The sequence below is a fragment of the Acipenser ruthenus genome, chromosome 4, assembly GCF_902713425.1.
Source record: "Acipenser ruthenus chromosome 4, fAciRut3.2 maternal haplotype, whole genome shotgun sequence".
In the NCBI taxonomy this organism is placed as follows: Eukaryota; Metazoa; Chordata; class Actinopteri; order Acipenseriformes; family Acipenseridae; genus Acipenser; species Acipenser ruthenus.
In genome coordinates this window covers 63,164,515-63,190,213 of record NC_081192.1, presented here as the reverse complement: position 1 = coordinate 63,190,213, position 25,699 = coordinate 63,164,515, and the positions used below count along the sequence as shown (strand labels likewise).

Genomic DNA, 25,699 nt, shown 5'->3' with positions numbered 1-25,699 from the left:
ACAAACAAATAAGCTTTGTGTCTCAAAAGACACAAGCTTTTCTCACCAAGTTCCTTCCTCAGCATCATGCTTTGGAACATGTGGCCAAGTTAACTTGACAATCAATAACCGAATTTACCCGATAGACCACATTCTGCACCTGGATTTCCATTCTCCTTGGGGATGTTTTTTTTAAACCACATCCCTGCCAAACACTAAATATATTTACAGTATTGACAAGGTTTTTACAGCCTAATTAGTTTTATTTTTAACCATGCTCCTACTGTCAACAGTGCACTACCTAACCTTTATAAATACATTATTTTGAGGTCCTCTGTATAAATACATTGTTTTGAGGTCCCTCAGCTATATAGCCTTGTTTCTAACTTGAATTGCTTTGCTGTTCTGGCCTTCACTGAACTGACCCTGCATTTAATCTGTGGCAGAATCAATTATCATCTGCACAACTGAATTGGAGTTGCACGTCAGCCAGAGTGCACGTGTCTCAGAATCTTAGTCCAGCTAAATGATAGCAATGTATATTAGGCAATAATTATTTTGTTATCACCATGTACTTTAATTAAAAACAAAATACTTGTTTGCAACTGTGGAAATAACTACAAAGCTAAGAAAGGTTGTATTCTCTTTTCAGAATTTGTATCAACTGTACAATATGTAATTTATGGATCTTTAGAACAAATACAATTGTTGTGTATGTCAGTACAGTTTGACTTGCCAATAATTTCTACCTGTGACAGAAGGAAAATAGATCCCAACCAAGAGAGTGAAAAAGGTTGCAATGTCATTGGACACATAGGGAGAAGTGAATTCTGAATCTGGTGCAGAGATGGAAGGCTGGCCTTTCTTTTCTACCAACATTCCCTGTGGTCCATAATCCCTCCAGAGATTATCTAGGAGATATGAAAAAATGAAAATGCTTTTACATGTCATTCTATAAAACCCACAAGTACTGAAAATACATGTTAAATATTTGCAACAAAAATTGAACAATTGGATGCAGGTGGTAAATATGGCAGGTTGAGGTACCTGATGATGGGCAACACATTTCTAGGATTACCACGAGATGAATGGTTAACCCAGTGTGCAGGATTCTGATTCAGAAACTGTTTAGGCCAAATCAGAAACAGATAAGATCAACCAGAAGTGAGTGTGGTCACATTAAGTGTGCAGGGCCAAAAACATGTTCTATTGGCCAGGTGACCACATCCACCTCTAATTGGGTGACCATTTCCTAATCTGAATTCCTGACTCATGTCAGTAGGTCTGCTCTAGAATCCCGTTGCCTATCACCTGGTGCCTCCAGCTGTCAGGTTTCATTGCTGTAATGATGTTTTTATTTTTTTCAACAGCAGCATCAAGAAGCTGCCAAGTATCATTACACAACCCACTCTCCCCTCCTCCCTCCCTTCCCTCCAAAAGTGAACAACAAAACTAACAGAAATGTGTTAAAATAATGTACACAAACCAGTTATAACTCCACTGGCAAGTCCAGGGATTCCTTTTATTTCTGTGACATTATTCATCTTAAAATATTCGTTACAGGAGGCGTTGAGGGAAGGACTATCACAGAACAGGCTCCAGAGCTTGGTGGTCACGGTTTCATTTGCTTCTATTACAACCTTCGCACACACATCATAGTTGCGACTTAGTAAGATCCGGTTTCCCAGAAGACATACTCTGAATTTAAAAACAAAAGAAGAGGACAGAGGTGATGCCTGTGTGCTCTGTAAATGCACAGTTCCCTTTCGATCTAGACATTTGTGTTTAGTAGATAGTGGTCTGAAATAGGCAGTGGTACAACTAAGGCCCTTAGAACAGCTGTTTTATTCTAATAGCATAATTTCTTTAAAGTAGTTTCCATCAGGCATACCTAACATTCTTTGACAATCTTTTGTGAATATAAATGTATATAGGTATATCTCTAACTTTTAAATTTCTTTAACACTTTATCGATGCATTTTTTGCAATCATCATTTTCATTATTAAAACATAAGCCACACTTAAAAAACAAACAAAAGAATATATTATATATATATATATCTATATATGAATAAATATTTGCTTAACATAATAAGGAATACACCTTAAATATACTTGTTTACTTACGGAAAATCAGGAGGATCAAAGGCACTTTTGATGACACCAGCATAGATCGCAAAAATAGAAAGCATCACGCAGGCTAGGAACACCAGTGCCAGTTTGTTCACGTATTTGACTCCAACATAAACTACCAAGGCCATTAAAATAATACAACAGGTTCCATAGACCCTCATATTGTTAAGCATGGCCTCTGACTCTCCACCATTTTCACCTTTGAATATGGCTGCATTTGGAACAATGTAGGTCTGGAAAAAATAAAAAAAAAAGGATAATAGGATAAATCTACAATTGCAACAGTGGACATGATTGAATGTGACTGTAGTACAGTAGACAATTCAGAGATAAAGCTGTTCAAAAACTGGATTTGGGCGATTTTCTTAATGAATAAAAAATTATAATTTGGAAGCAGGATTAATTAAACTTACCAGAAGAATTTCAATGGTACCAAGGATATACATTGAACCAGCAAATGTTGTCCCCAGGTAAAAGCAAAGTCCCACTGCCCCTCCAAACTCTGGACCAAGCGACCTTGAAATCATATAGTACGAACCACCAGCTGTGAAATGAATATGACGGATCAGTTCAACTCGGAGTTACAGAAATGGTTACTGTCTGTGATACAAATCAATACAACATTTTATGATCCAGTGAATTACAGTGGGAGAACACAAGAAGGTTATTTTTTTCCATTCCACTATGCAGAGGCTTTGCTGAATTTCATTTTGACAGTTCAAATGCAGTTCCATTTGTATTGTTATTCCTACTGTTCAAAGAATAACAAAACATAAGAATTAGTGTTTGGTGGTGTAAAAAAAAACAAACAAAAAAAACACATATTTTGTTAATAGCAATTCAGTTAAATTGCCAGGGTTTGGGAATAATTGTAGTAAAAGCTATCAGTATGGATCTTTTTTCAACTGAAGTTTGGCCCCCTGGCTTTGCTGATCTGCAGTTTGGACACCTGATATTGTTTAGCTTGAGCAACAAAACAAGCATTGTTGTTTGTTCTGTAGATCTGATATGTCATGAAGCACTGCTTACTTATTTCTTAGGGTTCCTATTATTGGTTAAAACAGTATATTGGAACAGTGCCTGTGTTCATAGAAAGGCCATCAGGGACTCTATTTGGTTCATGAAGCTGAACTCTGATGGATACAATGGACAATGAGAAAGATAAATAAATCTGGTGGCAGAAACACCAGTGCAATTACAAGGACATGATAATTGATCTCAGTTAATTTCCCTGAATGTGCAGTGATCAAACTAGAAATCAGCCTAGGGTCGGATTAACCGATTCCCCAAACAGTCATTTTTAAAATGTTATATTGAAAAACTAGTATTTTGTTAATTTACTGGTTGTTGTCAGTGGTGTAGATGTGCATTATTAAAGGAAAATTATTTTAAAAAGAATTAATTAAAACAGTACTAGCTTTGTAATGTGCTATTCTGTGTAATATTATACTATGATGGCACATGCTGATCATAACCAGTTCAATGTTCAGTGCTCAGTTTAAGTTTGATTTAAAAGTTTACATTGCAACTTCTTATATAAGTACATTACAAACATAAGAAAGTCCACCATTTTACATTACACAATTCACATTATATACACACACACACACACCTTCAAAATTATTGGCACTCTTGATAAAGATAAGCAAAAAAGACTGTATAAAATAAATAATACCAGTACTGAGCTATATTGTAATTTTCCAACATGTGGAATATATTTGACTTTATTAATGATTCAATGGAATCAACCAAAATTCCACAATTCTCAAATTATACATTTATTTCCAAAAAAAATGAAGTGTCGCAATTATTGGCACCCTTGTTTTCAGTACTTTGTGCACCCTCCCCTTGCAAGGATAACGGCACAGAGTCTTTTTCTATAATGTTTAATAAGAGTGGAGAACACATTGGGAGGGATCTTAGACCATTCCTCCATACAGAATCTTTCCAGATCCTTGATATCCTTCGGTCTGCACTTATGGACTGCCCTCTTCAATTGAAACCACATGTTTTCAATGGGGTTCAAGTCCGGAGACTGAGATGGCCATTGCAAAATGTTGATTTTGTGGTCAATTAACCATTTCTTTGTGGATTTTGATGTGTGCTTGGGGTCATTGTCTTGCTGGAAGATCCACTTGTGGCCAAGTTTCAGCCTCCTGGCAGAGGCAACCAGGTTTTTGGCTAAAATGTCCTGGCACTGGGTAGAGTTCATGATGCCGTTGACCTTAACAAGGGCCCCAGGACCAGTGGAAAAGAGCAAAACAGCCCCATAACATCAAAGATCCCCCACCATAATTTACAGTAAGTATGTAGGTTCTTTTCTGCACACGCATCCTTCTTTCGAGGCCAAACCCACCGCTGGTGTGCGTGGCCAAAGAGCTCTATTTTAGTCTCATATGACCATAGCCCCGGGTTCCAATCAAAGTGCCAATGCCGTTTTGCAAACTCCAGGCGCTTACATTTGTTGGTTGCTCTCAATAAAGGCTTTTTTTTCTGGTAACCGTTCCAAATAGCCTATTGGCATGGAGGTGGCATCTAACTGTAGATTTGGAGACTTGGTGACCCCAAGATGTAACCAAGTTCTGTAATTCTCCAACTGTGGACCTTGGATTTCCCTTTGCCTCCCGAACCATCTGCCTCACTGTGCGTGGGGGCAAGATACACTTGCGTCCTCTACCAGGCAAGTTTACCACTGTTCCAGTGGTTTTGAACTTCATAATTATTGCCCTAATAGTGGTAAGTAGAATGAGGGGCTCCTGAGTGGCGCATCCACTAAAGGCGCTCTGCGCGAAGTGCAGGATGTGCCCTATAGCCTGGAGATCGCAGGTTCTAATCCAGGCTATGTCACTGATAGGGCACCTGTGGTTCTGCAGTGGATCCGTTAGATCTGTGTTGTCCTCCGGCACTTTAGGTCTGGTGGCTTCACTGTGGATCCGCAGTGCGAAAAATGACGGCTTGGCAGGAGCACGTTTCGGAGGACACATGCTCCAGGCGCCATTTCCCCGAGTCGGCGGGGCGGTTGCGAGTGGTGAGCCGAGGATACAGATAATAATTGAGCATACTAAATTGGGGAAAAAACTGGGGTAAAAAAGTGGCGACGACTAAATAAAAAAATAAATAAATAAAATAAGTATTATTATTAGTTTATTTAGCAGACGCCTTTATCCAAGGCGACTTACAGAGACTAGGGTGTGTGAACTATGCATCAGCTGCAGAGTCACTTACAATTACGTCTCACCCAAAAGACGAGGCACAAGGAGGTTAAGTGACTTGCTCAGGGTCACACAATGAGTCAGTGGCGGAGGTGGGATTTGAACCAGGGACCTCCTGGTTACAAGCCCTTTTCTTTAACCACTGGACCACACAGCCTCAATGTTTTGTTTGATTTTATTTATAAGAATCTTTAAGAGTGCCAATAATTCTGACACACCTTTGAGAAAATGTTTTATTACTTGTTAATAGAAAACTCTCTGAGCAATTGTATTAGAATAAAAGAATATGGTTTTCCCATATATTTGAGCATAAAATATAGCTCATTATATGTGTTGTTTATTTTATACAGCCTTTTTTGCTCATCTTTATCAAGGGTTCCAATAATTTTGGAGGTGACTGTGTGTATATATATATAATTATATATATATATATACACACACACACACACACATATATACAGAGTGCCTATAGTAAGTATTCACCCACCTTTGACGTTTTCACAGTTTGTTGTGTTACAACCTGAAATCTTGATGCATTTAAATTCGATTTTCCCCCTTTTTTCCCTTTGATTTACACAACCTACTCAACACTTTCAATGTGTGAAAAAATGGGGGGGGGGGGGGGGGGGTTGAAAAAACAAATCAATTAAAAATAAAATCCTGAAAAGTCTTCATTAGATAAGTATTCAGCCCCTTTGCTATGACACTCCTAAATAAGCTCAGGTGCAACCAATTGCCTTCAGAATTCACACAGTAAGTTAAGTGGAGTCCATCAGTGTGCAATAAAAGTGGTTGACATGATTTCAGATTAAATACACCTGTCTCTGTAAGGTCCCACAGTTGGGTAGTGCATTCAAAGCAAAGATACTACCATGAAGACCAAGGAGTTTTCAAAACAACTCCTGGATAAAGTTGTGGAAAGGAACAGATCAGGGGAGGGGTATAAAAAGATTTCAAAGGCATTGAATATCCCTTGGAGCACAGTCAATCATTAAGAAGTGGAAGGTATACAGCACCACCCAGAATCTGCTTAGAGCAGACCGTCCTCCCAATCTGAGCAGCCGGGTAAGAAGGGCATTGGTCAGAGAAGCCAGCAAGAGGCCAATGACAACTCTGAAAGACCTACAGCATTCCATGGCTGAGATGGAAGAAACTGTCCATGTGTCAATAATAGCTCAAGCCTGTATGGAAGAGTGGCAAGAAGGAAGCCATTTCTGAAAAAAGCCCATGTAAAATCCTGCTTGGAATTTGCAAAAAGGCATGTGGGAGACTCTAAAAAGATGTGGAAAAAGATTAAGAGGTCCAATGAAACAAAAATTGAACTATATGGCCTAAATGCAAAGCGTTATGTCTGGCGCAAACCCAACACAGCACATCACCCAGGTAACACCATCCCTACCGTGAAGCATGGCGGTGGCAGCATCATGCTATGGGGGTGCTTTTCATCGGCAGGGACAGGGTAGAGGGCAAAATGGATGGAGCTAAATGCAGCTAAATACAGACAAATCCTTGAGGAAAACCTGTTTCAGTCTGCAAAAGACCTAAGACTGGGACACCTAAGACACCTTTCAGCAGGACAATGACCCCAAGCACACAGCCAAAGCGATACTGGAGTGGCTTACAAACAAGTAATTGAATGGCCCAGTCAAAGCCCGGACTTGAATCCGATGGGAATCTGTGGCAAGACTTGAAGATCGCTGTCCACTAACAATCCCCATCCAACTTGACAGAGCTTGAACAATTTTGCCAAGAAGAATGGGCAAATATTGCACAATCCAGATGTGCAAACCTGGTAGAGACTTCCCCCAAAACACTATTTGCCCCTGTCTGATTTCCAGCATTTTTGCACATTTTTTAAATTGTATTTGGTCAGATTTTTTTGTGGGTTGTAGTAGTATATAGAGGGAGTCTGAGAGAATAAATGACACCAACGTTTGGTGCTTCTTACATTTGTTTGGTTGCAAGGTAATCAAACATGCAATCTTCAGGTGTGAAAAAGTTATTGCCCCCCCCTAGTTAACTCAACCCAATTAAAGGGATAATTAGGGTCAGCTGTTTGAGTACTTTGGTTAACAACCAGGCCTGATTTGGGCCAGCCCTGCCCAATATAAATCTGACTAACTTTGGCCCTTACCATCAGAGTGAAGTTGTCCGCACATCATGCCATGAACAAAAGTTGTTGATGCCTATCAGTCTGGAAAGGGTTACAAAGCCATTTCTAAGGCTCTGGGGCTCCATCGAACCACAGTAAGAGCCATATTGTCCAAATGGAGAAAGTTTGGGACAGTAGTGAATCTTCCCAGGAGTGGCCGTCTTGCCGGCCTCTCTCGCCTCGGCTAAGGTCAGTGTTCATGACTCCACCATCAGAAAGACACTGGGCAAAAATGGGACTCATGGCAGAGTAGCAAGGCGGAAACCATTGCTCACTAAGAAGAACATGAATGCTCGTCTCAAGTTTGCCAAAAAGCACCTGGATGATCCTCAAGAGTTCTGGAACAATGTTCTATGGACAGATGAGTCAAAAGTGGAACTTTTTGGCTGACATGGGCCCCGTTATGTCTGGTGAAAACCAAACACTGCATTCCACAGTAAGAACCTCATACCAAACGGTCAAGCATGGTGGTGGTAGTGTCATGGTTTGGGGATGCTTTGCTGCATCAGGACCTGGACGCCTTGCCATCATTGAAGGAACCATGAATTCTGTTCTGTATCAGAGAATTCTAAAGGAGAATGTCAGGCCATCCGTCCATGAGCTGAAGCTGAAGCGCAGCTGGGTCATGCAGCAAGACAAAGATCCGAAACACACAAGCAAGTCTACATCAGAATGGCTGAAGAACAAGACATTTGAAGTTCTGGAATGGCCTAGTCAAAGTCCAGACCTAAACCCCATTGAGATGTTGTGGCAGGACCTGAAACGAGCAGTTAATGCTTGAAAACCCACAAATGTCACTGAGTTGAAGAAGTTCTGCATGGAGGAGTGGGCCAAAATTCCTCCACAGCGCTGTGAGGGACTAATCAATAACTACAGGAAGCGTTTGGTTGCAGATATTGCTGCTAAAAGGTGGCGTAACCAGTTATTCAGGCTAAGGGGGCGATTACTTTTTCACACGGGGGCATTGGGTGTTGCCTTAACTTTCTTTAATAAATAAATTAAATATGTATAATATTTTTGTGTTATTTGTTCACTCAGGGTCCCTTTTATCTAATATTAGGTTTTGGTTGAAGATATGATAACATTCAGTGTCAAAAATATGCAAAAATGCAGGAAATCAGACAGACAGGGGGCAAATACTTTTTCACGGCACTGTATATATACACACACACACACACACACACACACACACACACACATATATATATAATAAAAAAATATATATGTATATTTTTTTTGTTTGTTTGTATTACCTGGTACAACACCATTTGTTGCAATTGCACTCATTGATATAGCAGTAAGCATAGTCTGTTAAAAAGAGAGAGTGAAAAAAGTAGTCAGTATATAATTACATGAACCAAATATTATAGATATGCAGTACATGCATGGTGTAGGGTATATATGTATTTAGTTGTCTTGTCTCCACAAATTCACTGTGGTGAAAACACATAAAGTACATTTTATTTGAGTACCATTCATTTTAGTGGGTTTCGCAATGTCTATTTAATCTCTAACTTAAATCACTGGTAATTGCATTGTATTTTATACTAAAAAATACAGTTTAAAGGTTTGTCATTCATAACTAATATTTATTACATCTAATTTAGGCATAAAAAAACGTGCAGTTAGTTTTTTTTTTCTCGTTCGATCCTGTCCATTGTTAATGGATGTCCCAGCTTATTTTCAAAGACTAATCCAGACAAGAGTTAATTATTTTGTCAGAAGTACAGTACGTCTCAAGAGGAAACCAGATTAGTTAGTAATCTTATCCTCTTACCTTACAATGATCCCTACATTCCCAAATGTATTATCTGTTAATAAATCTATGTATAGCAGTGACAAGAAAATAAATTATTTATTAACTGCTAATACCTCTTATCCCCTCAACTCTTTAATCTCTGAGCAAATTCAAATCATAATGCTGCACTAAGGTAGGGGCTTAATAATACTAGCATACAACAGTTTGTTTTTGGATTTAAACTCTTCAATGTACGATATGCTTTGCTCAGAAACTAAATGTCATCTTCATATAACCTGCTCCTATTGTGTGATTAATCACTGGTGAAAACAGAAACCTCAGGCCAGTGTGAGAATCCAAGGCCTTGATTTGCAAAGGTGACTAAATAATGATAGAAGTCTAAAATTAGACTTTTTTGTTCTTGGACGAAACATTACATATGTTAAAAGAAATGATTCCATCATATACAATCCTTCATTTGTAATACTGTCATTTCTAAAACAAATTGTGCACATGCATGACTGTATTGCCTTGGGTTACATTTGTATAACATGTACATCTTTTAAACCATCCTTTCAAAACCACTATAATATACAGAATAAACCAAGTTGCGCACCTCGAGTATAACTCAGCTTGCTACCTTTCAATTTGAAATCGGTAAAGCTCGTTAAATGTTGAATTCCCAAAAAATTTACATAGGATAAACGTCGGTAATACCACTTGTTATTTCTTATTTTCTTACCAAAAATAAAAACTTTGAAATCATCTCTAGTTTGTGTAGTTTTCATGCTTGCTGTCTGTCCAGTCTCCTATCTGCTCTGATTCACTAGGGGTCAATCATCTCAGTGGTCCCTTAGTAGGCTACTGTTTTCACTGTCAGTCATTTCAATTAGATATTTCAATTGGAATGTTGGTAACCATGGTTTTGCTGCATGTTGAATGAAAAATGTTGATAAACAGGTTTTGCTAAATGAGACATTTCTCAATGGTATAAAAAGTAAAAATAAAGATCGAAAAAAAACAGTAAAATTATCTCTAAAATAAACATCGATATTAAATCGTCAATTTGGTAAAAAAAAAAATTTAAAAATCGAACAGTAGCAAGCCTAAATATAACAGTCTCCTGGAATTTGTAAAGGGATGCAAGTTGTATTCTGAAAATGAAGGTACACTTTGCATTTCCATTTGTTACAGAACACGCTGGCATGGTGACCTCCTTTTTCAGGATAACAACAATAATAGCATCAGATGCAGTAATTGTATCAATTAAATATGCAATTAAAAAAAGATTAACTGAGATATATTTTTTAATCAAGATTAAAATTGTGATTCATTTTTTTAATCTCTTGACAACCCTAATTATTATTAATCATGTATTTAGGTGTAATGCATTTACGATATACCTTACAGTTCCTATTAGTATTTGATTACAGCACACCAGGTAACAAGCCTAAACATGTAGGTAAAATGAACTTACACAAGAACAGCACATGAAGACAATGGCGAAGGACTCAAGGATGCCAGCTGTTCCAACAATCCAGGTGAAACGGAGGAAAAGGATCACTCCCAGAATGTTCTGCAAGCACGGCAGGTACACTCCAATGAAGGTACCCATTCGGGGACTCTGAAGGAAAAACAAACAATCAAATGAGGTTTGTGCAAGGACGATTATGTTCCTATATTAAATAAAACAGAAACAGACATTCTAACACAAGGACTACAGTAAATATACCAGTTTACATATTTATTTTAATTTTAAATTACATCAAAAAAAGTCTCACGCATATGGTATTTTGAAGCAGTGATTCTCACATGTCATTTTTAGGTTAAACTAATGACTTCAACCCATTAATGACAATGTTTTCATGGTGTCATGTGTACTTATTTTTTTGAAGGTTGAGCTTGCAACCTATGGAAGAACACAGATATCAGAAGCTATACTTTGCTATATTTACAAAGCTTAGCTTTTTATAGAATAAATCCATCTGTGGTTTGGGACCTGCCTAAATACAACACCAAATTAAATAAAAGCAGGAGCAAAACTGATTCACAAGTTTTTGCTGTATCAACAATACCAATCATGAAGAACTGTAGTGTAACATACATTCAGGTAAGACAATTTATTGCTACAAACACCCCAAAAGGGTAGACACTGAATACCAAAACTGGAATGGCATCGCCTACTTGCTGGCTCTGGATCTTTTTATCCTTAAAAAGTAGAACACTATCTAAACAGTATATTTATACTTCAGCAATCTATTGACTAAAGTTTTACTGCATGTTGCACAATAAGAAAAACATGAGTTTGTCCAAAATATCACAGTACGTACCATATCCTCAAACAAAGACTCAACAGTTCAGCAGATTTACAGTAGGGTAAACAAATTTTATTGGTATATTCCTTGCTCCTGAATTTAGAAAACCTGGGTTGGAAATGGCATTACTGGACTAAACACGAAGACTCTCCACTAGCCAATTGCATCCGCCATGACCATTTCGAAGCAGGAGATGTGAATATTTGCGTGTGGTCTTGTGGTGAAGCCTAATAACACTTGGCAACTGTATAGTATTTTTAAATTAGTAGCAAGAACAGTTGAAGGGACAGAAAATAATCCACTGAGACCTGAGGCATCTTTCAAAAACATGCAAAACAGCACTGGGTTATTTGAGTATTTTTTACATTAGAACAAGGTTGTAACAAGGACTATCGATACATATAAGTATTAATACCAGCATATATATTTGTGTAAACTACAAGGACTGACACATGATGTCAATTTCACAATAAAGAACCCTCCAAAAATAATAGAACCTCCTTAAACAACGTGGTGAATAGGTATAAAATAATCCACTGTTAAAACTGTGGATTATGTGACACATCCATTCACTACATAAGGTTTATTGCATTACCATGTTGGGCAAATCATTTGGGCCATGAAACCTATATAGTTTTATTAAAACTGAACCTAGTTTCCTGTAAATAAAATACTGTACTCCCTACTAAACTAATGAGGTAAAAAAATATTTTAACGCTACAATCCATAGCTTTAAGTTTGTTTGTTTGTTTGTTTTTTAAAACAATTAATGTTCTATAATTACTAAAATTAAACTTGCTCAATCTGATCATTACAAGCCTTTAGAAACCAGGTTGAAAAAACACACTCCTCCCTCTGCCAGCCTACTTCCCCTGGCAACTGTTCCCTTGGCAACTTGTAGTCAAGAACACAAAGGATGTTGACAAGCCCTCCTGTTCACCAAAGGCACCAAGTGTGCACAAAGAAAAGATGCAGCAAGAAAGTAATGTTAAAAAACATGATCACTCCATTTTTACTGTATAAAACCACAATGAGCTTTTAAACTTACTTTAATTTCCTTCTTCCTGGCCCCCTCATTATTCTCAGCCTCTTCATGTTCGACCACACCCTGAGTCAAATTAGTGTAATTTGCCAGTTTATTGAGAAGTGACGACACCATGGGGTTACTGTCCATCTCCTCCTGTTAACAGGTATACATGTAATATTCTTTTAGTTAAGCAGCAGCAGGTTAAATCACAAGAAGGCGGTATAACTAGGTTACATAGAGTACTGTAGTCTGACCTAAGGTTGACTGGTTTAGACCAATAACCCAACTGGATCAGGTTTAGTGCTGGGGTTTGCCAACAGTGCTTGGGTTCAATGTCACAAAATATTCTTTCGATGTCATTTAATTGAACAAAAATTAATTTGCTATCTGAAAGCAAAGTTTTACTATGTCCCCTAAGCTTCAAGGTTTAAGTGATTGTTATACAATTGCAAAGTTGAAATTACCTCAAACAGTGCCATGTTCTTCCCATCATAGAGGTTTCCTCTGTCAAGGTCAGAGCTGTTAATAAAGGGGCTACTTTCTTGTGGGTTTCCATCCCCTGAACAACAGAGAAACGAGAGAGTTTGTTAAAAAAAATTGTCATCAGGTTACTCTGTGAAAAGAAAAAGGTTTACTGTGAACATATTAAGCATTCTTTAAACTCAAAATCTAACAAAGTAATTATCATCAAGCAAACAGTTTATCTTCCTACTATAAGGTCGATTTTTATTATTAAATTATCATCATGAGAAGTTTATGAGGATGGCTGGAATGAATATAAAAAAGAATTCCCACAGCTAGAAGAAGGAAAGTGACTGCTACAGAACGCTGGCACCTAAATACAAACAGCATCACAAGCTCTCACATTTATACATGGCTGCAAAAGTTGATTGCTGTTTGCACAGCCAGATTAAAACAAAGTATAGCATTTCTAGCACAACAAGAACTTAGGCCATTGCATGGTCAATGCATTCTTTAAGAATGCAGACATAACTAAGACTAGTGGTATTTGCATTTTCATGATTGAGAAGAATGGGTGTACATTACCTTTTGGCTTTATATGTAAACTTAAGGTTCAAAATGAGCAGAGTTGTCTGAGTTTAGCTGTACTTTCAAAGCAAGAAACTAGTTTAGATCTTATTTCATTGCAACTGGCAAAATCACAGTACAATCAAAATAATCACGAGCCAACACACTTGAAAGCATGTGTTCTACTGATGCAACTCACTTCTCTAGCAGGTGAAGACACTCTGCACTCTTCTCCTGCCTCGAAACGCACCCAAGGCTTTGGTTATATCAGTGCAGTATTAATGTGTTATTGATTGATCACATTAAATGTACACATCATATATATTTTTGTGCATGGCACTTATTAGGGCTCACACACAAATCTGGAAATAAGATATGCATACAGAGCATTCCTTTAAGGGGCTCAGTGATACTTGGCCAAAGTACTGGAGTAAAATACGTATTGCTGCAACATCCAGTTGCTATCACCTTTGAGCAAGCTCAGCAGAATACAACACATTCTGTATTGTGAAATGTACTGTACAACATAATGTTTTTACCTAAAATCGAGCACAGCAGGGGAATCTTCACATGTACATTTGCTTTTATAAAACACGTGCTGGCCAGTTCATTTTTCATTTCAATGCTTGGCAGCCTGGTAACAAAACCCGCTGTTCCACTAAACCAACAGCATGTGGGAATTGCAAGCATTCAAAACATGTGTCTGTGTTCATTATTTTAATAATAATAATAATAATGCAGATTGTTAGCTTCACTATATAGAGGAGTTCAAGACATGTACAGTATTTGTACTTAAAAAGCATTTAATACTTTATTAGAGTCGGCTTATAAACAAAAACTGGTGGCCATTTTCCTTTTTCAGAGGAGTAACTTTTACCTGACTTCCTGACTTGTGCAATTAACTTTACCACTCAAAATAATCTGAAACAAATCCAAGATGTATTTGTTCATTCATTTTGACTCAAGGAATTAAAAGTTGCCCATTGCAGTGAATTCTACCTACTTATCCTTTTACTTCTTTATTGACATGGTTGGAAAGATATACAGTGCCTTGCGAAAGTATTCGGCCCCCTTGAACTTTGCGACCTTTTGCCACATTTCAGGCTTCAAACATAAAGATATGAAACTGTATTTTTTTGTGAAGAATCAACAACAAGTGGGACACAATCATGAAGTGGAACGAAATTTATTGGATATTTCAAACTTTTTTAACAAATAAAAAACTGAAAAATTGGGCGTGCAAAATTATTCAGCCCCCTTAAGTTAATACTTTGTAGCGCCACCTTTTGCTGCGATTACAGCTGTAAGTCGCTTGGGGTATGTCTCTATCAGTTTTGCACATCGAGAGACTGAAATTTTTGCCCATTCCTCCTTGCAAAACAGCTCGAGCTCAGTGAGGTTGGATGGAGAGCATTTGTGAACAGCAGTTTTCAGTTCTTTCCACAGATTCTCGATTGGATTCAGGTCTGGACTTTGACTTGGCCATTCTAACACCTGGATATGTTTATTTGTGAACCATTCCATTGTAGATTTTGCTTTATGTTTTGGATCATTGTCTTGTTGGAAGACAAATCTCCGTCCCAGTCTCAGGTCTTTTGCAGACTCCATCAGGTTTTCTTCCAGAATGGTCCTGTATTTGGCTCCATCCATCTTCCCATCAATTTTAACCATCTTCCCTGTCCCTGCTGAAGAAAAGCAGGCCCAAACCATGATGCTGCCACCACCATGTTTGACAGTGGGGATGGTGTGTTCAGGGTGATGAGCTGTGTTGCTTTTACGCCAAACATAACGTTTTGCATTGTTGCCAAAAAGTTCGATTTTGGTTTCATCTGACCAGAGCACCTTCTTCCACATGTTTGGTGTGTCTCCCAGGTGGCTTGTGGCAAACTGTAAACGACACTTTTTATGGATATCTTTAAGAAATGGCTTTCTTCTTGCCACTCTTCCATAAAGGCCAGATTTGTGCAGTATACGACTGATTGTTGTCCTATGGACAGAGTCTCCCACCTCAGCTGTAGATCTCTGCAGTTCATCCAGAGTGATCATGGGCCTCTTGGCTGCATCTCTGATCAGTCTTCTCCTTGTATGAGCTGAAAGTTTAGAGGGACGGCCAGGTCTTGGTAGATTTGCAGTGGTCTGATACTCCTTCCATTTCAATATTATCGCTTGCACAGTGCTCCTTGGGATGTTTAAAGCTTGGGAAATCTTTTTGTATCCAAATCCGGCTTTAAACTTCTCCACAACAGTATCTCGGACCTGCCTGGTGTGTTCCTTGTTCTTCATGATGCTCTCTGCGCTTTAAACGGACCTCTGAGACTATCACAGTGCAGGTGCATTTATACGGAGACTTGATTACACACAGGTGGATTCTATTTATCATCATTAGTCATTTAGGTCAACATTGGATCATTCAGAGATCCTCACTGAACTTCTGGAGAGAGTTTGCTGCACTGAAAGTAAAGGGGCTGAATAATTTTGCACGCCCAATTTTTCAGTTTTTTATTTGTTAAAAAAGTTTGAAATATCCAATAAATTTCGTTCCACTTCATGATTGTGTCCCACTTGTTGTTGATTCTTCACAAAAAATTACAGTTTCATATCTTTATGTTTGAAGCCTGAAATGTGGCAAAAGGTCGCAAAGTTCAAGGGGGCCGAATACTTTCGCAAGGCACTGTATATATATATATATATATATATATATATATATATATATATATATATTAGCAATTTATTTTCCAATCCACAAATACAGTTATTCTCCAAAAACACATGAAAACTGACAGGTAATAAGAGGCCAGTAACTCATACATTACCTCTGGGGAAAAAAAACACATATGCAGAGTCCACTACACAAAATTTCGCAAATGGGGCCACTGTGTAGAATTAAGAATAAAAAAAAAAAATGGATCAACAAAGTGCTGCTTCAGATTTGTCAAGCCAGTCAGAAATCGGGGGATACAGATGCAGGTACATCACATATACCTCAGTTATTCCATTACTTTATGAAAATGTGTATTTTGCCACTTTTTTTATTGTACAGAAACTACAATGGCAAGGATTTTTAAAAAATACAATTAAAATGAAAAAAGAATAATAAAAAACTTGATGTTTACTTCTGAACTGTTTCGGCCTGGGAATTAAGACCCAGTAGAGGTAAGAGGGGCTGCTGTATTTTTGTAAATAAGATACACTTGAATGTAAAAGCTAAGTCTGCTAAGAAATAAATAATAATATATTTTTCACTATACTTTGTATTTTTAGGAAAAATTAGCAGTGCGGACACCAGTAAATGTTGGTAGCCGCACTGAGGCCACCAAAAAATGTGTTTGAGAACTACTGCACTAGAGGGAGCCATGGTGCCTGAAGCAGTCATCTAGTAAGAGCCAAGGTAAATACTACATGGCTAATCCAGCTAATGTAGCTGATATGATATTGCTATCTCCAGTTCTTCTAGGTTATGCACGTTGACTGATGACTACCACTGTTTCTGATGTAAAACACACATTTAGATCTGATTTCACTAGTTCTACATTACAGTAGATTGTACTTAGGCCAAATAAATAATAAAAAAAAAAAAATGGATGTGTGGTTCGGCTTACCCGACCATCCCTATTTTTTTTCCACCAGATCCTAAATATTTTTTGCTGATACGGGCTATATTTTTCGATAACAATCTGAAAAATTGATCACTGTGTGCGGCCTCGTTTTCAAACAAGACCTTCAGTTTCATAGAAATTTGTCTCTGATAATGCCAGTTACATGATCAAGGCATACAATGACATTCTTCGAGGTTTACTGCCAAATTCAGTACATTTGACTTGTAATGCCCACATAATAGCCCTTGCCAGCAATATCTGGGCAAATAGTTTTCCGAAAGCAGACAAGCTGGTTGCAACCATTATAAAAATTGTTTAAACATTGCCCAAACAGAAAACTACATTTTAAAGACCACCTGACAGAAGCGATCCAACAAGAAGGCTGTACTTCACCCATAAAGTTGCCACCTGAGCCATGCATAACACGATGGGGCACTTGGTATTCTGCTGCTGAATATCATTCCAAATATATCCCTTTTTACACAGGCTTTGTGGAAAAGGAAATGCACACCAAACACTGTAGTGTTAAAGGACCTCCAGAAACTGCTTAAAGATGTGCAAAAGTTTAAAATCTCAACTCTCCCTAATTGCGACGCATGCCAAGGGACTGGTGGATCTGATTCAGTGGTTTGAAAGCCATGAAGTGAGAGTCCATCAAACATACAATAAAGTTACAGAATTAATAAATACATACCGAGCAATGGCACAAGAGGTACACAGCACAGACGCCGCAACAAACTATGTGTAAAAACCTTCCATGACATTTCTGAAAAACTGACTAATTACTACAGCCTGGATCAATGCAAAAAGAAACCACGGTTTTTTTCAACCAGCTCATAACTTTCTGATGACAGTAAGGATATTCGACCCACAACAAGTGTGTAGTTTGGATCTGGATGCCCTTCCATTATATTCTATTCCAGGATTTGATGTTGACTGTAAATCAGAAATGGACAAATACCTCCATATGCAAAAGAAAACGGCAGTAGAATGACTTTGAATTAATTTTGGATTAAAGATGAAGAATTATTTCCCAATTTAAAGGCTAAAATATATTTGTCAGTTGTTACCAATTCTGTAGATGCTGAAAGAAGTGTTTCTTCTTATGGCCAAGTTTTTACAGAACAATGTTAGTCTATGAAAGAAGGCAGGGTTAACCAACTGACGATGCTTAAGTTTAATAGCAACATTTAATGCATGGCACATTTTCTTTCATGAAACTGAGTGCTGCTTGCGAACCACCTTGCATTATTATTATTATTATTATTATTATTATTATTATTATTATTATTATTATTATTTATTATTATTATTATATGTTACAGCATTGATGTTATGATTTCAGTATTTTATATAAATTGTTCTGGGAATCAGTGCTGTTTTTTAATATTTTGTTGACAAATTATGAGCTCCTACTAGTAAACTGAAACATTGAAATTATTTATTTACACATTCTAAGAATTAATACTGAATGAGACGTATTAGTAATAAAGGGATGCATGACTAAATAAATGTCCGTACCTGCTGCTTCCGCCTAATCAACACGCCAATGAGCGTCAGCAGAATGATTAACTGAGATGATTAAAGGAATGAGGAGATTTATTAATCAATAAGTGGTTTAATTAAGCAGACTACATGACCACCTTGCGGTGGGAGGAATGAAGTGCAGCCTAAGAAAGTAAAAGAACTCTATCTAAAATTGATTTTCACACAAGGAAGCATTTTAATTTATGAATAAAGAATTATCACATTTCAGTACCCTACAATATCATGTAGTTATGGAATGTGGTAATGTGATGTTAAGCCCAAATTTGCCAGTAACAGAGTTTGACAAAGAAAAGGGAGACCTACTGTATCATAAACCCCTTCACACTGGTACTCCTACCCGTGTCCGGACCCAGGTTCTGGCTACCCGGGTCACAAACCTGCATTGTGTAAAACCATGTACCTGGGTCAAGTGAGACAAAACGCATGACGGCTGTTTGTAAGCCGACAAAATAACAAACAGCCACGCCTGCTTGAAGGTTTTTTTGTCAAGGAACATTTCTGTTTATTTTGTTCTGCCATATTTTTGTTGATTGAGACACAGCATGAGCCAAATTGCAGCAGGGATAAATAAACTTTTGCTCTGATCAATATTTGGGCCGATGGTTCAATCCAGAGAAGCTTGGATGGAAACATCCATAACAAGCTGCTTCCGAGACATTGATACGCACATTGTGTACTTGCGTCTGTCACCCAGGTCAACCCTGCTTTATCAAAAGTAGTGTGAAATCATGTAGCCGACCCGCATGACACCAGGTCCTGACCCGGGTAGAGCATGCCAGTGTGAAAGGGGTTATCGACATAGGATGTATCACACATTCCTTTTCACAAAGATAAAAACTAGCATCACTGAAAGAACAGCTTTACCTGAAGCACACAGAAGGGAGTGGGTGAAAGCTTGACCAAAAAAAAATGCCCTATGGGGCACTGAAACAATGTGAATCATATTTAAAGCTATACCACATGATTACTCCCTCTCTACAATATACTTATTAAAAAAAATGATTATGAGTTTTCATACTTTTTTAATCGTGTAGTGTAGTTTAAGACATTTCACATTGTTTTAGTGCCCTGTCCCGGCAGGTTTATATAGGTTCAGCTTTCACCCACTCCCCAGATAGAAAAATTAACCAGCAGCATGTTGAGCCAAAGCTTTCAGTTAGATTATTCTTCCAGTGCAACATACTGTACAATAGCAGACTACTTATATATGATATTTGCTCACAGTGACGATTGCAAGCTGGGCATAAACCTTTATAAAATACTAGGCTGGAACTGTGCGACTGTTTTAGAAGAGGCAGTGTTAACTCCGACTGTAAAAATGGTTCTCATTTACTCCTAAAACATGTATTGAATCACTTGCAGTTTCCAATTGTTGAGGTCCATGTACAGTATTGCAAATAAGGCAAAAGTGTGGTAGAAGCGATTTTTCAGACAATGAAAACTTGATGCTTTTTCAAATTAATTGATGTCACACGGCAGTCGGTAACATGAAAAAAGGTTTTGATGGGAAAACCATCCTTAATAAGGAATTTTGGGCCCGACACGTTGATGAATAGAGGCCATAATAGAATATCACTATTTTTAATGTTAACATCCTGAATCTGTGTTAATCTGCGATTGCTTTTCTTATCTACCTTTTCATGCTGGGTTATAAGGACTACTTGACAAATCGATTAAACACACATATGAAAGCACGTACTGTGAATAAAAATATTTATTTGAAAAAAGTGCATACACGAATGAATACCTTGACTTTTTACACAATAAACAGCATGGCATTTTGCAACTCCACCACTTGTTAGCCACAGGGCTGTGTTTATATCATGGTAATAAAGAGACTCATTTTATGGTCTAAAATGGGTATTTCAAGATATTTTATGATTAAACATAATATGTTATTAAGCAGGAAAAAAATGCTTTGTCACATTTAAATTGTATCAATATTATAAAAGAAATGTTCCTAAATATTTAAATGCTTATATGAAAAATAGTGCTAAATTGTAGAATATTTTGTTTTTTATGTCCTCCTTTTGAAGACATTCTATTTTCACCAACAGTGAATTATCAAATAAAATAAAAACATAAATAAATGGGTAATAAGAGGGCAGTAACTCATACTACCTTTGAAAAAAAAAACACATACGCAGTCCACAAGAGCAAGATTTCTCAAATGGGGCCACTGTGTGGAATCAACAAAGTGCTGCTTCAGATTTAGCAAGCAAGTCAGAAATCGGGGAACAGCAACGCCTAATATGTCCCCTTCTTGTACTGAACAGAGCAATCTTTAGCAGAAATATTTCAGATCTTTGATGTAGCTGGTGTTTTTTCATTGAAGACTTTTTCACAGGGAACTACCATATTACGTGGTAATGGGTCAATTCCACAGAAATCATGAAATCTGTGAAAATGCTAGTTCTGTGCAGGGCTGCAGAATGCTTGCGCCCATGCACACAATGTGCAGTGAAGGATTTGGTCAGGAGATTTGCACATCGTGCATCACATTGTGCATCTTACCCTGGGACACCATAAGTAAATAAAACTGTGATAAAACTAGAAACAAAGAAATATTTGAAACACCAGCAGTTTTCTGTTCCATTTTTTTTTTTTTTTTGCACAATATGCAAAATGTAGTATAAAAGAGTGCTGAGACTGAAATTAGAAAAAACTGCAGAGGTTACATCCACCATTCAGGAAGTTGCATTGCAGGGCACTACCACATGATAGTGGACCACAAAGTTTCACACAGAATGTCTAGTTTAAAAAAAGCAATTTTCCTGTAAATGAGATTGAACACGTATTAAATAAAGCCACTGTTTACCAATTGCAATAAAACCCTGACTATGGGGAATAACCCTGGCATTTGACCTTGTACTGTATGTATGGTAGCGGTCTCCAAAACAGTCAATGACCAGTTGGCACTGCCCTCTAATCAAGGTTATATTTAACGATGAAGAGGGCTTTACCGTCTGGTGAGGCCCGCCTTGTGTTGATAAATGTCCGGAGCAGGTTTGGTTGGGGGGGGGAGAGAGAATCTCCACGCTCACTTCTTCTGATCCTTGAAGAAATCGTTGCATGCCATGGTGAGGCCGCCGATCACGACCACGTACTCACTGAAGTCCACTTGGCCGTCTTTGTTCTCATCCAGCATCTTCATGATTTTGTCGACCGCACCCTTGTCCTTGGGATCCCCGAGGAAGTTTCCCAGCTCGTTCTTGATAAGGTAAATTTTTTTTTTCGTGGTTTTATGCAGCACTAGTTTTTGTTGCTAATGAACAAACGTTTTCCTCATTATTCCATTAGTAATGCGGTTTGTTCAGAATTCCATGTATGCTTCGATAGCCTTCACTCAGGCTTCATTATCCCAGGACGCTTTGTGGGTATTTCCAAAAGCCAAATAATACCTCAATACTAAAAAGAAAAGCTTCTACTTACAACGTGTAAAAGAATAAAAGTACAGGTAACTTTTTTTTTTTTATTAGGATTTTTATTTTTTAACTAGGACTTTATTTTGTAAATAGAATTTGAGTGCACGTTCGTGTATTTTTTGTAAGTTTCAGTATTTGTTACCGTTCGGTCCTAAAATGTATTAGCAATTTTTTTTTATTTATTTTTTATTTAAATTAAAAAAATACCTGGAGTAGTGGTTAGGGTTCTGGACTCTTGACCGGAGGGTCGTGGGTTCAATCCCGGGTGGGGGACACTGCTGCAGGGTACTTTACCTAGATTGCTCTAGTAAAAACCCAATTGTATAAATGGGTAATTTGTATGTAAAAATAATGTGTAAAAAAAATTATGTAATTGTATGTAAAAATAATGTGATATCTTGTAATAATTGTAAGTCGCCCTGGATAAGGGCGTCTGCTAAGAAATGAATAATAATAATAAATAAATAAATAAATAAATAAATAGAGGCGATAATAGATTTGAGTACTCGGAAACTGTAATGCACAAGTATTCGTCTCGAGCAACAATAGAGCTCAAAAATCCCACTGCTACTATCAAAGACTGCAAACTTTTAAATCTGAGGCAGACTTTTTAATATCAGTCACAGTGCTCTTTAAAATACAAAAATATTGTGCTATTTTATCACTGGTAATTACCTTTTCCAGAAGTGAAAGTATTTCCAACTTTTTTCAATTGTAAGCACAACTCGCTTTCCCGCTATACAGTGGGTGATGATCGGCTCTTTACATTTTTTTTTAAACCATATAATTTCGGGCAAATTTACTTCCAACAACAAAAAAAAAAACCCTACAAAAAAAACGTAATAGATTCCTGTTTTTTTTGTTGTTAAAATGAACCTTTAAGAAACACATTATTCTAAAAACATTATACTATCCGAAAATGTGTTCAATATGTATATAGTATAAAGTTATATCTTCACTAGCAACTTTAATTCCAACCAAATATAAACATTTCAATATATACTTTGATGTGTAAGTGTTTTTTTTAGTTTTTTTTTTTTTTTTACTTTGTAGTTAAGTCTTTGCAATGTTAAAACTTTATTTGCTTATTTAGGATTTATTTTCTTAGAAAATACTAACCAGGGCTGTCAGTATCAGAATGTAATATAAAGTGTGTATGTAGACATGGTTTAAATGTTTAAACGCTGACACTGCAAAGAGTTTAAACTTTCTTAAATTTACCAAAAGCACATCCCTGCTATAAAACAAAATTAGTTAATTTTACAGGGTGATGTACTGAGGGTGATGTTCTTAGACTTTTTTTTTTTTTTAACTAAGCAACTAAGTATATGCAGTGTGCATCACATGCCTTCTGTGAATCCTGAGAATTTATTATGATTCATTTGTCAGATGTCGGCTGTGTTGAACAGCACTTCTATAAATAAAAAATAAATACATAAAAAATACAAATACATTTAGAACCCCAAAAGACTTATATGTTTTCAAATGTTACAATTTAAATATATACAATGCTACAGTATATAGTATAATATATTATGTAAAAATAAAAATGCTTAGTAATTATTGTATGAAAGATGGCAGCATGTGCTATTTATAAACATTAAACACTAATGCTTCCAGATCTCTGAGCTGGATGTGTACCTAAGAGAGGCTGAGACTGATTGAAGAATACAGCTGTCACTTCAATCTGTTTATTCAACAGTGAGGATATTACCTTTGCTATATCTATCTAGATTGCAAGTCACTAAAATCAAGTCAAATCAAATGACAATCAAAACTACAGTACATAAATAAAACATTTAGCACTTTGCAGCATGACTGATCACACATCCTGACAGTTGTTTTGTCTGAGCTGAATCCAAGAGAAAGATATTCCACTGAGTCAAAAGGGCTTGCAGAAATAGTTTTGATCTGATAAAACAAGTGATTTCTATGTGCCACTTACTCAGGCTTGGTGCACTTTCCTCATCATCTTGCACATTCATATTGCACAGTTGATGTTGTTCTGCTGGAATCAAGTGTTCAGATAACTAAAGCAGTGGTAAGTCTGTAAGTTGTCCTTTCCAAGGCTAACGTGAAGATCCTGATGGTTGAGTGGTCTTAGGAGCAGCAAGATAATACATTCAGGCTTCCTGAGGCTGACAGGCTACCTACAAAACTCAATGAGGCTGCACTGCAGCAGCTCTTCAAATCTTGATCCCTGATCAGTGTAAGGAGGAGGGGTCTTTCTCCTATCCGATAAAACACACTTTATAGAAACTTACATAATTCAGAAACCCATTTTCTATTATATTAATCATTGCTCACACCCATTAAACCAAAAAATAAAATAGAAAAATATGAGTATATCTATGCAACAGTATGTTTATAAATACTATTATTTACATGCCCTTCTAATGAGGGTATTAGTTATACTTCAACTGGGCATTATTGACTTCTACCCAATATGGTGTCAGTTATCCGTTGTAAAAAAGGCAGAGTATATATATTAATACAATAATTAATGTGCTTGTGTACACACACAGTCTTCACTAATGTCCCAATTTAAAGACATTACGTCTCACTGTAGCCCTCTGGATGAAATTGTCAGCAATGTTATTTACATCTAGATCTCTGGTAAGGTCTTGATGAACATTAAGGACAGCAACATGATTCAGCCTCCTCTCTACATAACCAAAGATAGTTCAGTAGTTCGGGACAAACACCAATCACAAAATGTTTTAGTACAAATATTTATTGTAGAGAATGCGGAGTATGCGATTTAACAGAAAAGTATGCTGTATATACACATTCATTTGGCATCAAACCTAACTTGGTTTGAGGGTTCGCTGCCTGGCCAACTGGACGAGGCTGAGACCCCCATTTGATAAAACAAAAACTGTTATTAAGAAAAGGTGGAGATGGGGAGGTGGTGGGTTACGATGAAATCAAAACGCAACTGAGAGATAAGTGAAGAGGGTATTTATAGTGCTAACAATTTAAATTAGCTAATGTGTAAATTGAATGATTCAATTTGGTGATGCGGAGATTGGTGTCTGACCCTCCTCCCGAACTTTAATTATAAATTTCATTTCAGTAGTTCGGGACAAACACCAATCACAAAATGTTTTAGTACAAATATTTATTGTAGAGAATGCGGAGTATGCGATTTAACAGAAAAGTATGCTGTATATACACATTCATTTGGCATCAAACCTAACTTGGTTTGAGGGTTCGCTGCCTGGCCGACTGGACGAGGCTGAGACCCCCAAAAAGAACAAGCCGGTCTCAATGCCACAATTAGAATTGAATATAGCCCACTTGAAGGTTTAGCCAACCTTTAACAAATGATCATCAGCACGCAGGAGAGGAAAACAAAACCCATTTTTGGGAAATAAACCTCTGGGAATCCATGGCTGATTCGATTGCCCTTCCTCCAGGCAGGCTACTAACACTTAAGAGCACATTTCTGTAAAAGCATTTTTAGGCTCCATAATATTTGTTATAATGTAAACTTAGTAAGCACTGGAGGATCAACGACCTAACCGTTTGATAAGAGAGTCTGG

The 25,699-nt window shown here is 37.2% G+C and overlaps 1 protein-coding gene across 8 annotated transcripts in view; it reads right to left on the bottom strand.

Moving 5' to 3' along the window:
- Window positions 1-25,699, bottom strand: part of LOC117400469 (solute carrier family 12 member 7-like) — a 118,752-nt gene that overhangs the window by 42,109 nt on the left and 50,944 nt on the right. For 7 of the 8 annotated variants that reach the window (XM_059022640.1, XM_059022641.1, XM_059022637.1 and 4 more), the window contains exons 2-9: window positions 13,021-13,115; window positions 12,578-12,709; window positions 10,692-10,838; window positions 8,730-8,784; window positions 2,526-2,656; window positions 2,107-2,345; window positions 1,466-1,677; window positions 729-890 (exon numbers count right to left, since the gene is read on the bottom strand). In XM_059022640.1, coding sequence (XP_058878623.1) covers window positions 729-890; window positions 1,466-1,677; window positions 2,107-2,345; window positions 2,526-2,656; window positions 8,730-8,784; window positions 10,692-10,838; window positions 12,578-12,709; window positions 13,021-13,115 — 1,173 coding nt within the window. Of the gene's footprint in view, window positions 1-728; window positions 891-1,465; window positions 1,678-2,106; window positions 2,346-2,525; window positions 2,657-8,729; window positions 8,785-10,691; window positions 10,839-12,577; window positions 12,710-13,020; window positions 13,116-24,099; window positions 24,296-25,699 lie in introns of those variants that run through there. The other variant, XM_059022639.1, reaches the window with a different exon arrangement.